General features: G+C 39.0%; 1 protein-coding gene across 1 annotated transcript in view; it reads left to right on the forward strand.

Annotated features, from left to right (window-relative positions):
* The window catches only part of LPL (lipoprotein lipase), a 30,275-nt gene extending 18,497 nt beyond the window's left edge, over positions 1–11,778 (forward strand). The window contains exons 9-10 of the mRNA XM_061199361.1: positions 7,588–7,692; positions 9,838–11,778. Coding sequence (XP_061055344.1) covers positions 7,588–7,692; position 9,838 — 106 coding nt within the window. The 3' untranslated portion in view covers positions 9,839–11,778. The remainder of the gene's footprint in view (positions 1–7,587; positions 7,693–9,837) is intronic.
* Positions 11,779–12,387: the final 609 nt, after the last annotated feature.

Consider the following 12,387-nt stretch of genomic DNA (forward strand, 5'->3'; position numbering starts at 1 on the left):
GATTCCATATATATGTGCTAGCATACGGTATTTGTTTTCCTCTTTCTGACTTACTTCACTCTGTATGACAGACTCTAGGTCCATCCACCTCATTACAAATAACTCAATTTCGTTTCTTTTTATGGCTGAGTAATATTGCATTGTATATATGTACCACATCTTTCTCCATTCATCTGTCAATGGACACTTAGGTTGCTTCCATGTCCTGGCTATTGTAAATGGTGCTTCAATGAACATTGTGGTACATGACTGTTTTTGAATTATGGTTTTCTCAGGCTATATGCCCAGTAGTGGGACTGCCAGGTCATATAGTACTTCTAGTTTTAGTTTTTGAAGGAACCTCCATCCTGTTCTCCATAGTGGCTGTATCAATTTACATTCCCACCAACAGTGCAAGAGGGTTTCCTTTTCTCCACACCCTCTCCAGCATTTACTGTTTGTAGATTTTTTGATGATGGCCATTCTGACCCGTGTGAGGTGAACCTCATTGTAGTTTTCATTTGCATTTCTCTAATGATTTGTGATATTGAGCATCTTTTCATGTGTTTGTTGGCAATCTGTATATCTTCTTTGGAGAAATGTCTATTTAGGTCTGCTGCCCACTTTTGGATTGGGTTGTTTGTTTTTTTGATATTGAGCTGCATGAGCTGCTTGTACCTTTGGGAGATTAATCCTTTGTCAGTTGCTTCATTTGCAAATATCTCCCATTTTGAGGGTTGTCTTTTGGTCTTGTTTATGGTTTCCTTTGCTGTGCAAAAGCTTTTAAGTTTCATTAGGTCTCAATTGTTTATTTTTGTTTTTATTTCCATTTCTCTAGGAGGTGGGTCAAAAAGGATCTTGCTGTGATTTATGTCATGGAGTGTTCTGCCTATGTTTTCCTCTAAGAGTTTTATAGTGTCTGCCCTTACATTTAGGTCTCTAATCCATTTTGAGTTTATTTTTGTGTATGGTGTTAGGGAGTGTTCTAATTTCATTCTTTTACATGTAGCTGTCCAGTTTTCCCAGCACCACTTATTGAAGAGGTAGTCTTTCCTCCATTGTATACTCTTGCCTCCTTTATCAAAGATAAGGTGACCATTTGTGCATGGGTTTATCTCTGGGCTTTCTATCCTGTTCCATTGATCTATATTTCTGTTTTTGTGCCAGTACCATACTGTCTTGATTACTATAGCTTTGTAGTACAGTCAGAAGTCTGGGAGCCTGAGTCCTCCAGCTCTGTTTTTCTTTCTCAAGATTGCTTTGGCTATTCGGGGTCTTTTGTGTTTCCATACAAATTGTAAAATTTCTTGTTCTAGTTCTGTGAAAAATGCCATTGGCAGTTTGATAGGCATTGCATTGAATCTGTAGATTGCTTTGGGTAGTATAGTCATTTTCACAATGTTGATTCTTCCAATTCAAGAACATGGTATATCTCTCCATCTCTTTGTATCATGTTTAATTTTTTCCATCAGTGTCTTATAGTTTTCTGCAGACAGGTCTTTTGACTCCTTAGGTAGGTTTATTCCTAGGTATTTTATTCTTTTTGTTGCAATGGTAAATGGGAGTGTTTCCTTAATTTCTCTTTCAGATTTTTCATCATTAGTGTATAGGAATGCAAGAGATTTCTGTGCATAAATTTTGTATCCTGCTACTCTACCAAATTCATTGATTAGCTCTAGTAGTCCTCTGGTAGCTCTTTAGAATTCTCTATGTATAGTATCATGTCATCTGCAACCAGTGACAGTTTCACGTCTTCTTTTCTGATTTAGATTCCTTTTATTTCTTTTTCTTCTCTGATTGCTGTGGCTAACACTTCCAAAACTATGTTGAATAATAGTGGTGAGAGTGGGCAATCTTGTCTTGTTCCTGATCTTAGAGGAAATGGTTTCAGGTTTTCACCATTGAGAATGATGTTGGCTGTGGGTTTGTCATATATGGCCTTTATTATGTTGAAGTAAGTTCCCTCTATCCCTACTTTCTGGAGGGTTTTTATCATAAATGGGTGTTGAATTTTGTCAAAAGCTTTTTCTGCATCTATTGAGATGTTCATATGGTTTTTATTCTTCAATTTGTTAATATGGTGTATCACATTGATTGATATGCGTATATTGAAGAATCCTTGCATTCCTGGGAAAAACCCCAGTTGATCATGTTGTATGATCCTTTTAATGTGCTATTGGATTTTGTTTGCTAGTATTTTGTTGAGGATTTTTGCATCTATGTTTATCAGAGATATTGGCCTGTAGTTTTCTTTTTTTGTGACATCTTTGTGTGTTTTTGGTATCAGGGCGATGGTGGCCTCACAGAATGAGTTTGGGAGTGTTCCTCCCTCTGCTATATTTTGGAAGAATTTGAGAAGGATAGGTGTTGTTAGCTCTTCCCTAAATGTTTGATAGAATTTGCCTGTGAAACCATCTGGTCCTGGGGTTTTGTTTGTTGGCAGATTTTTAATCACAGTTTCAATTTCAGTGCTTGTGATTGGTCTGTTTATATTTTCTATTTCTTCCTGGTTCAGTCTCGGAAGGTTGTGCTTTTCTAAGAATTTGTCCATTTCTTCCAGGTTGTACATTTTATTGGCATAGAGTTGCTTGTAGTAATCTCTCATGATCTTTTGTATTTCTGCAGTGTCAGTTGTTACTTCTCCTTTTTCGTTTCTAATTCTATGGATTTGAGTCTTCTCCCTTTTTTTCTTGATGAGTCTGGCTAATGGTTTATCAATTTTGTTTATCTTCTCAAAGAACCAGCTTTTAGTTTTATTGATCTTTGTTACTGTTTCCTTCATTTCTTTTTCATTTACCTCTGATCTGATTTTTATGATTTCTTTCCTTCTGCTAACTTTGGGGTTTTTTTGTTCTTCTTTCTCTAATTGCTTTAGGTGTACGGTTAGGTTGTTTATTTGAGATGTTTCTTGTTTCTTGAGGTAGGATTGTATTGCTATAAACTTCCCTCTTAGAACTGCTTTTGCTGCATCCCATGGGTTTGGGGTTGTTGTGTTTTCATTGTCATTTGTTTCTAGGTATTTTTTGATTTCCTCTTTGATTTCTTCAGTGATCTCTTGGTTATTTAGTAGCGTATTGTTTAGCCTCCATGTGTTTGTATTTTTTACAGTGTTTTTCCTGTAATTGATATCTAGTCTCATAGCATTGTGGTCGGAAAAGATACTTGATACGATTTCAATTTTCTTAAATTTACCAAGGCTTGATTTTTGACCCAAAATATGGTCTAGCCTGGAGAATGTTCCATGAGCACTTGAGAAGAAAGTGTATTCTGTTGTTTTTGGATGGAATGTCCTATAAATATCAATTAAGTCCATCTTGCTTAATGTGTCATTTAAATCTTGTGTTTCCTTATTTATTTTCATTTTGGATGATCTGTCCATTGGTGAAAGTGGGGTGTTAAAGTCCCCTACTATTATTGTGTTACTATCGATTTCTCCTTTCATGGTTTTTAGCATTTGCCTTATGTATTAAGGTGCTCCTATGTTGGGTGCATAAATATTTATAATTGTTATATCTTCTTCTTGGATTGATCCCTTCATCATTCTTTGTCTCTTGTAATAGTCTTTGTTATAAAGTTTATTTTGTCTGATATGAGAATTGCTACTCCAGCTTTCTTTTGATTTTCTTTTGCATGGAATATCTTTTTCCATCCTCTCACTTTCAGTCTGTATGTGTCCCTACATCTGAAGTGGGTGTCTTGTAGACAGCATGTATACGGGTTTTGTTTTTGTATCCATTCAGCCAATCTTTGTCTTTTGGTTGGAGCATTTAATCCATTTACATTTAAGGTAATTATCGATATGTATGTTCCTATTACCATTTTCTTAATTGTTTTGGGTTTGTTTTTGTAGGTCTTTTCCTTCTCTTCTGTTTCCTGCCTAGAGAAGTTCCTTTAGCATTTGTCATAAAGCTGGTTTGGTGGTGCTGAATTCTCTTAACTTGTGCTTGTCTGTAAAGGTTTTAATTTCTCTGTCGAATCTGGATGAGATCCTTGCTGGGTAGAATAATCTTGGTTGTAGGTTTTTCCCTTTCATCACTTTAAATATGTCCTGCCACTCCCTTCTGGCTTGCAGAGTTTCTGCTGAAAAATCAGCTGTTAACCTTATGGGGATTGCCTTGTATGTTAACACTAACCCTTGCTGCTTTTTTTTTTTTTAACTAGGAAGAAATGAATGTTTCATTAATTTTCAGACTTTTTTTAAAAATAAATTTATTTATTTATATATTTATTTTTAGCTGTGTTGGGTCTTCGTTTCTGTGCGAGGGCTTTCTCTAGTTGCGGCGAGTGGGGGCCACTCTTCATTGCAGTGCGCTGGCCTCTCACTAACACAGCCTCTCTTGTTGCGGAGCACAGGCTCCAGACGCGCAGGCTCAGTAGTTGTGGCTCATGGGCCCAGTTGCTCCGCGGCATGTGGGATCTTCCCAGACCAGAGCTCAAACCCGTGTCCCCTGCATTGGCAGGCAGATTCTCAAACACTGCACCACCAGGGAAACCCAACCCTTGCTGCTTTTAATATTTTTTCTTTGTATTTAATTTTTGATGGTTTCATTAATATGTGTCTCAGTGTGTTTCTCTTTGGGTTTATTCTGTATGGTACTCTCTGTGCTTCCTGGACTTGATTGACTATTTCCTTTCCCATGTTAGGGAAGTTTTCAAGTATAATCTCTTCAAATATTTTCTCAGCCCCTTTCTTTTCCTCTTCTTCTTCTGGGACCCCTATAATTCAAATGTTGGTGCATTTAATGTTGTCCCAGAGGTCTCTGAGACTGTCCTCAATTCTTTTCATTCTTTTTTATTTTTTCTGCTCTCTGGCAGTTATTTCCACCATTTTATCTTCCAGCTCACTTATCCGTTCTTCTGCCTCAGTTATTCTGCTATTGATTCCTTCTAGAGTATTTTTAATTTCAGTAATTGTGTTGTTCATCACTCTTTGCTCTTTAGTTCTTCTAGATCCTTGTTAAATGTTTCTTGTATTTTCTCCATTCTGTTTCCAAGATTTTGGATCATCTTTACTATCATTAGTCTGAATTCTTTTTCAGGCAGATTGCCTATTTCATCTTCATTTATTTGTTCTTATAGGTTTTTACCTTGCTCCTTCGTCTGTCACATATTTTTTTGTCATTTCTTTTTTTTCTCTCTCTCTCTTTTTGATGGGTGGTGCTGTATTCCTGTCTTACTGGTTGTTTGGCCTGAGACATCCAGCACTGGAGTTTGCAGGCAGTTGGATAGAGCCGGGTCTTGTTGCTGAGATGAGGACCTCTGGGAGGCCTCACTCCAATCAATATTCCCTGGGGTCTGAGGTTCTCTGTGAGTCCAGCGGTTTGGACTTGGAGCTCCCACCACAGGAGCTCGGGCCTTACCTCCAGCCTGGGAACCAAGATCTTACAAGCTTTGTGGTGTGGTTAAAAAAAAAAAAAGAAATCAGAAAGAAAAAAAGTAGCAGTACCATATCAAAGGATAAAAACAAAATAAAATTAGAAAGATAAAAAATATATTAGGAAAAATAAAACTGTAATTGAAACAACTGCAACAAGGTAAAATAAAACCACACAGGAAAAAAAAAAAGCCTTGGCTATGGGGGTGGAATTTAGGCAGGGGGTGGAACTTAGGCAGGGACAAGGTTTTGGGTAGGGCAGTACCTAGGCGGGTGGGGGAGTGACGCTTGAGCGTGGGGCAGGACCTAGGCGGGGTGATGTTCAAGCGTGGGGCAGGGCCTCTGCCTAGGAGGTGCACAGAAGGGGAGAGGCAGCACGTTGGAAGGAGGGCCTCTGCTGAAGTGTAGAGAACTTCAGAGGTAGAGAACACCTCTACCTCTGCGGAGTGTAGAGGTGGGGCCCTGGTTGGGGGTGTAGGGGTGGGGCTTGGGTTCTGCCTGGCAGGAGGGAGGCTCCAAGGGCAGAGGATTAGGCCCCTGAGCCCAACAGGCTTCCCAGTGCCTAAGTGGACAGGGAAAGCACTGGCTGCGTTCCCTTCCATTCCTTCACGTCCCACGACCACCGTCTCCCCCAGGGTCTCCCCCATTCCCTTCTGGACCCCTAACCGTGGGTGGGTCCGCTGGTGTAGGAACTCCTCCCCTCCCCCAGCCATCCCTCAGGGGTGCCGGAGGTCCGGCCTTTGCTTTTGCTCCCCCTTCTCACCCTCCCACTCTCTCAGGACCAGCATGGCTGGAGGGGGCCTCAGTGGGTAGAGGATCAGGCCCGGGATCTCAGCAGGTTCCTGGGGGTCCAAGTGGGCAGGGGAAACCTGGCCATGCTCCCTTTTGATCCTCTGCCCCCCAGTGGTTCCCCAATTTCCCCCTTCCGGCATGGGATCCCTTCCCCTCCCCCAGCCGCCCCTCAGGGGCGCCAGTCCCATCCTGCCTCCACTTCTCATCCCCCTTCACTCCCCCCATTCTCTGTGTCCTACCTGGTCACTGGGGGTTCCTCCCGTCCCCTTACATGTCCATGGTCCCCCACCGGTGCCTGGTAGGTGCCCTAGTTGTGAGGAGACGTGAATTCCGTGTCCTCCTAGTACGCCATCTTGACTCCACCCCTCTCGACTCCGCCCCTCTCCATTCATTTTCATTCACTCTAATGTTATTACCTAGAAATAGTATTTATGGAGCCTCCAGTGTTCAGGTGAAACTTTAGTAAGCTTTGTCTTTAAAACTACATTACCTAGATAATTACACCTATCAATCATTTTTTAGGAGTGTTATTTTATTGTCATACTAGGGAAGTAATGGTATTTCTGCATTTCATGGGAAGAAAACCTAAACTCTGAATTGCCGCAGTCATTGAGTGAGAGTTGAGATTAGAAGTCAAGAATCTCAGCTTCTCATTTAGCACTGATTCTTGCAAGCACAAAATAGTTATGCAGAGAACCTCAGAGATGCCACTTGGACATTCAAAGATTAAAACTAACCTCCTCAAGAAGGACAAGATTCCAAGATAATCTCTCATCCTCTCTTCCCAACCCCACTCCACATAGATAAAATGAATTGCATAGAGAGCCCCGTAAGATTTTAAAGTTTTATACTAAATGTACAGGGATTTTGCAAGCTGTAGTATACTATTATTGTAAATAAAATGACTCTTTAAATTAGGATTGATAAGGAATTCCCTGGTGGTCCAGTGGTTAGGACTCAGTGCTTTCACTGTGGAGGGCCTGGGTTCAATCTCTGGCTGGGGAACTAAGATCCCCTAAGCCACGAGGCGTGACCAATGAATGAATGAATGAATAAATAAATAAGGGTTGATAATGTATTTCTCTTTTGTCATTTTCTTTTATAACCAAAGGGGGAGAAAAAGAGGTTGTGAATGGAGAGGCTATACAGAGTATTTGTTTCTCCAGCAGGGCCAGTTGAAGGCTAGTTTGTGAATTCCCTAATGCAGACACTAAGAAGTGGTAAAGTTGATCTTTTATCATTTTTTGGTGAAAATCTTGTGATTTTAAGCCTGCTCCAGGCTGTCTGTGTGCCTGTCTGTACTGATGAACTAGCTTTACCACCGGACAGTGGGTTAAGCCCTCAGATAACCCTCTGATTTGGATGTGTTGCTGACCTGAATGCGCTGAGTATAAACAGGTATTGTTCCAATATGGTGTGTTCACGTCCATTTTCTTCCACAGGGTGATCTTCTGTTCCAGGGAGAAAATGTCTCATCTGCAGAAAGGAAAGTCACCTGTGATATTTGTGAAATGCCATGACAAGTCTCTGAATAGAAAGTCTGGCTGGTGAGCATCATGGGCTAAGGCTCTCTGGGTATCTTGAACTTGCTCTCTGAGGGATGTTGCTTCATGCATTGTCCTTCACCCCTGAACTAAAGGCTTGGATTGAGTCTTGCGATCAGAGCCTTCGGGTGGCCTTTCTCAGGTCTCCTGCATACACATTAGACCAGTGCATTTGCTTTTGGCAGTACTTCCTCTATTTTCTTTTTCTTTCTGTTCTTTCTGCCAGCTCTGACCTTCACCCCAGGTGCACTTTTTAGATTTTATTTTACATCTTGAACTACCACAAAATCTTCACTTCTGCTTTTTCCTGTACTGCCCCCTTTACAGACCCTGTGTGCAGGGGATACAACACAAGTTAGTAGCCGTGATTGCGGCTGTGGGTGCAGCTCCTCCCAGGACGTTCCCAGGGGAGCAAAACATCAGCTGCAGCCCGAGTCCTTCTTGATTCTCCAAGTGCCAGCAGATTCCAGGACAGAGAGCCAAAGGGGCAGCCACCAAGCATCCATCTCAAAACCCCCAGAGACGGAAAGCTAGTGGACTTAGAGTTTAGGAGATGGTTCTCTTTTCCATCTCAAAACAACTGCCTGGCTCTTTTCTACCTGACCTTTAAGGCTAATCCACATGGCAGCTGTCAGCTGAATCATTCCAGAGTGTCAGTACTAAGTAGAGACTGAACATGTGACCTTCCCCATCCCCTCCTGAATTCCCAAAGTATGCCACTTTCATTCCTCCACTCATTCCCCTGCCAGAAGCCAAGTGCTGATGGTTTATAGGTATAAAGGGGGAAAGCTTAGATCATATCATAGAAGCCAGTGACACAAGAAACAATGGGAAAGGTTGGTCACAACATCATCTGGAAATAGAAAAGCCAATTGCTTTCAGTTTGTTCTCTTCCAGTTACATTTATAGACCAAAGTACAGAATAAGAATTTTCTAATCAAAAAAAGCATATTAAAGACCCTATGTGGAATATCTCTAGTATTTTTAATTTCCATTTTATAAGATAGTTTATCCACGGATAATTATGGATTTTGAATAGATTAGAAAAAATAGGCAAAAAGATAATAAAATCATTGTAACTATCACCCAAGGACAACCCCCAACTAACATTTTAATTTATATCCTTTCAGATTTTCTCTATGCAGATGTAATATTTATATTCTTTTTTTTTTTACATAATGGCATTATGACATATGTACTTTGAGTGACAAGGTGAAGCCATCTGGATTGAAAACATTAATGTAAGAGCACTCAAGATAAACTTGAAATGGAGAATAGCTACTGGTATTGAGCCAGGGAGAATAACTGAATTTTTATATAAGTGGAGACTTCTACCAAGAGATTCATTGCTTTATTTTTCCTCATCACAAATCTGAGGCAATTTCACACTTGCTTTAACTCTTTGAAAGGGACTCCTATATGAAGTTTTATACATTGCTTTTACGTTACATATAAACATACACAAACACACCTCTGCATACATTCTCTCCAAATCATCCACAACTCTAAATATATAATGTGAATTTAAAAACAAAACTCGAAAAATTAGGAAATAACTCCAGCTGTTTATAAAGTATTTCTGGTCATATTGGTCCTATTATTTATATAAGTTATAAGACTTTATCTGAGATAGTTATGATACATTCCTCATCTGATTATAAGACTATTGGAACAACAGACATTTAGAGAGCTTTTTTTTTTTTACATCTGATCTTTATCTAGGAGGTAATTATGAATCAGACTAATAACCCTCTGCAGTTTGTTGCCTCTGTGACTAAATTAATCAATCAAATAAAAGCTTCTCTTTCTCTCACTTTCTGATATAACTCTTTAGAAGTCTCAAGAAAAGAAAAAAATAGGTATTTTATTTAACAAGTTTTAGAAGTAAGAAATCTTCCTAAATTTTGAAATCATTTGGTTCAGTCTTCTGAAAATGATACTCCTTATCAGGACATGGCTAAGTAAATATTAGAGTGTCTTTTATTCCTATGAGCCTGCCACTTCCTCTGATTCAGTTTATTCTCACAACCTTTGTTCTGAACCTCCAGGTGACTACTTTTTCACCGTGAAAGTAGTGGGGGGAGGGGGGGAGGGTTATAAAACACTAAGCAGGTAATAAATTGCCGTTCTTCCTCTGTTTTCTCTCAGAAACTGGGCAAATCTATAGAAGAAAGAACAGCCTATGAGTTCTATGAAGAATGAAGTAACTTTTACAAAAGACACCCAGTGCTTTGGGTGGTTAAAGATGGATTTTCCTGAGTATTAATCCCAGCTCTATAGCCTTGTTAGTTATTTTAGGAAGCAGTCTCAAATACTGAAAAGTGGCTAATTCAATTTGAGGAATAGAGTGGCCAAATAGCACATCTTTCAACATTAAAAAATAGCAGATATGAAAAGCACTGCCTTCTGTCCTTTGAGAAAGAAATAATTGTTTGGGCTCATGGTAAAATAATCAGACCTCTTCATGTAATAAGTTTAGCCATAGCCTAAAATTGATTAGAACCTCACATTTTAATTGGAATTCTGCGTTTTCTAGACTGACAACCTTTTCAAAGTTTTCTCCAAGTCTAAATATAGAAAGTGATTTTTTGTGGCATGAGTTGGACCCATTTACTTATCAGTCAAAATACCTACTTTCTTGGAATGATTCTCCTCTTGCCATTGGGATGTAGCCCAGGAGTTAACCAGGAACTAGTGACTTGGAGAGAGGAATGGAGAATAGAGTTGATAAAGCACTAATGCTTTAAATACTCCCTTCGGTTGGTTGCATCATAAATAAGTTACAAACTAAAGGACATATAATATTGAGATCAATTAAATCTTAATAGGCTTTACTGTTTATTGCTTAGTCTTTCCCCTTCCTTTTCTTGCTTTGTCTCAAGATTATATTTTAACAAATTTCCCTGGATAGGCGTTTAAAATGAGCCTGTTATCATCAGCTGACACATAATTTTAACTACAGAGAAAGAAAATGAAACCATAATTTTATTATCAGATTTTCAAAATTATATTCATTGATTTGAAGTCCTTTAATATACGATGGTTACTATTTAATTTTAGGCTTATTTCAGCCATGCTTCAGTCAGACTTTGAGCATGTCTCTTTCTTCCCTAATTTTGATAAGAAAATATGTGTTCAAGGTCAAATTTTGCATCATGCAAACTCTTACAAATTTTAGACAAGGATTGTTTTTACTAAGTAAAGAAATAGAAGAGTTACAGGATATATTCATAGGCAGTGCTTAAAACCATCGTGGGCAGTTAAAAGGATACTCCATTGTTATAATCACATGGAATATCATGAGAGTTGTTGTTGTTTTTAACAACTAGTCAAGAGTGAGTGAACAATTATTTATAAACTAGATCTCATATTTTCAGAATGCTTTTCTATATATTATTATAAAATGATAAAGAAGTCAAATATCTCAGAGGCTATTGCTGGGAATCCAAACTGTGAATGTGTGTGGGTGTCTGAACACATATTCACGTATGAAGCCCCACATGTATGATTATTCCTCAGCGTGGCTTGGAAGGTAAATGATCAAGAGATGTATTGGAACATATTGGAGTAGAAATTGTTCCAGTGGTGCCAGAACTTAAGCCCTTCATCTGAGAAATATGGTTTTGCCTGTACAAAATAGGACGAATATTGTGATTGACATCAGCCAGCTTGGAATGAATTCTCTCTAAAAATAAAATGTTGTGCGACATGTTGTTGGCATCCCCCTTTATTGTTAATTCATTAATTCTCTGGATTTGGGTTTTGAGCAAGGGTGCATCAACTTAAGAAAATATGAATCAAATCAGTGTATGGCCCTGGGAACTCTGGCTTCTACAGACTTCACTATATATATCAGCAATGCTTTGGCTTTAAATGTTATTTATTAGCTGTAAATATATGTGTGTATGTGTAAAGGGAGTTTGTACATATTGGAAAGGTCATTGTGGCTATCTGCATTTATAGCTGTTTGGTGCTAACTTTGTACATGTCTTTATCAGTGACAGTCTCACTGAGCCAACTTACTCTTATGAAGTAATACAATAAAATGGGCTTTAAAAAAACACAAAACTTACTTAACTATGTGAAGAAATGGAATCTGCTTTTAATAAAATTGATGAAATTTTATTACAATACTAAGTCATTATTTTGTATCATTTAAACCCCTCCAAAAAGAAATTTATTCTTAGGGCAGATTCATTGAGCAAATTTTTACTGAGTAATCCTATGTTTAGTAAAAAATATAGCTTCTAAAAATTACAGTGCATATTATATATTTTTTATATTTACATGTGTACAAACCCTTAGAGATCCTTTAAATTATAGAGAAAAATGATACAGAATTTTTCCTAAAAAAATACACAGGGGACTTCCTTGGTGGCGCAGTGGTTAAGAACCCACCTGCCAGTGCAGGGGACACAGGTTCGAGCCCTGGTCCAGGAAGATCCCACATGCTGCGGAGTAACTAAGCCCGTGTGCCACAACTACTGAGCCTGCGTTCTAGAACCCGTGAGCCACAACTACTGAGCCCGTGTGCCGCAACTACTGAAGCCCGCGCACCTAGATCCCGTGCTCCGCAACAAGAGAAGCCACCGCAATGAAGAGTAGCCCCCGCTCGCCACAACTAGAGAAAGCCCGCGCACAGCAACGAAGACCCAATGCAGCCAAAAATAAAATAAGTAAATAAATTAAAAAAAAAAA

Source organism: Eubalaena glacialis, chromosome 9 (assembly GCF_028564815.1).
Source record: "Eubalaena glacialis isolate mEubGla1 chromosome 9, mEubGla1.1.hap2.+ XY, whole genome shotgun sequence".
NCBI classification, from domain to species: Eukaryota; Metazoa; Chordata; class Mammalia; order Artiodactyla; family Balaenidae; genus Eubalaena; species Eubalaena glacialis.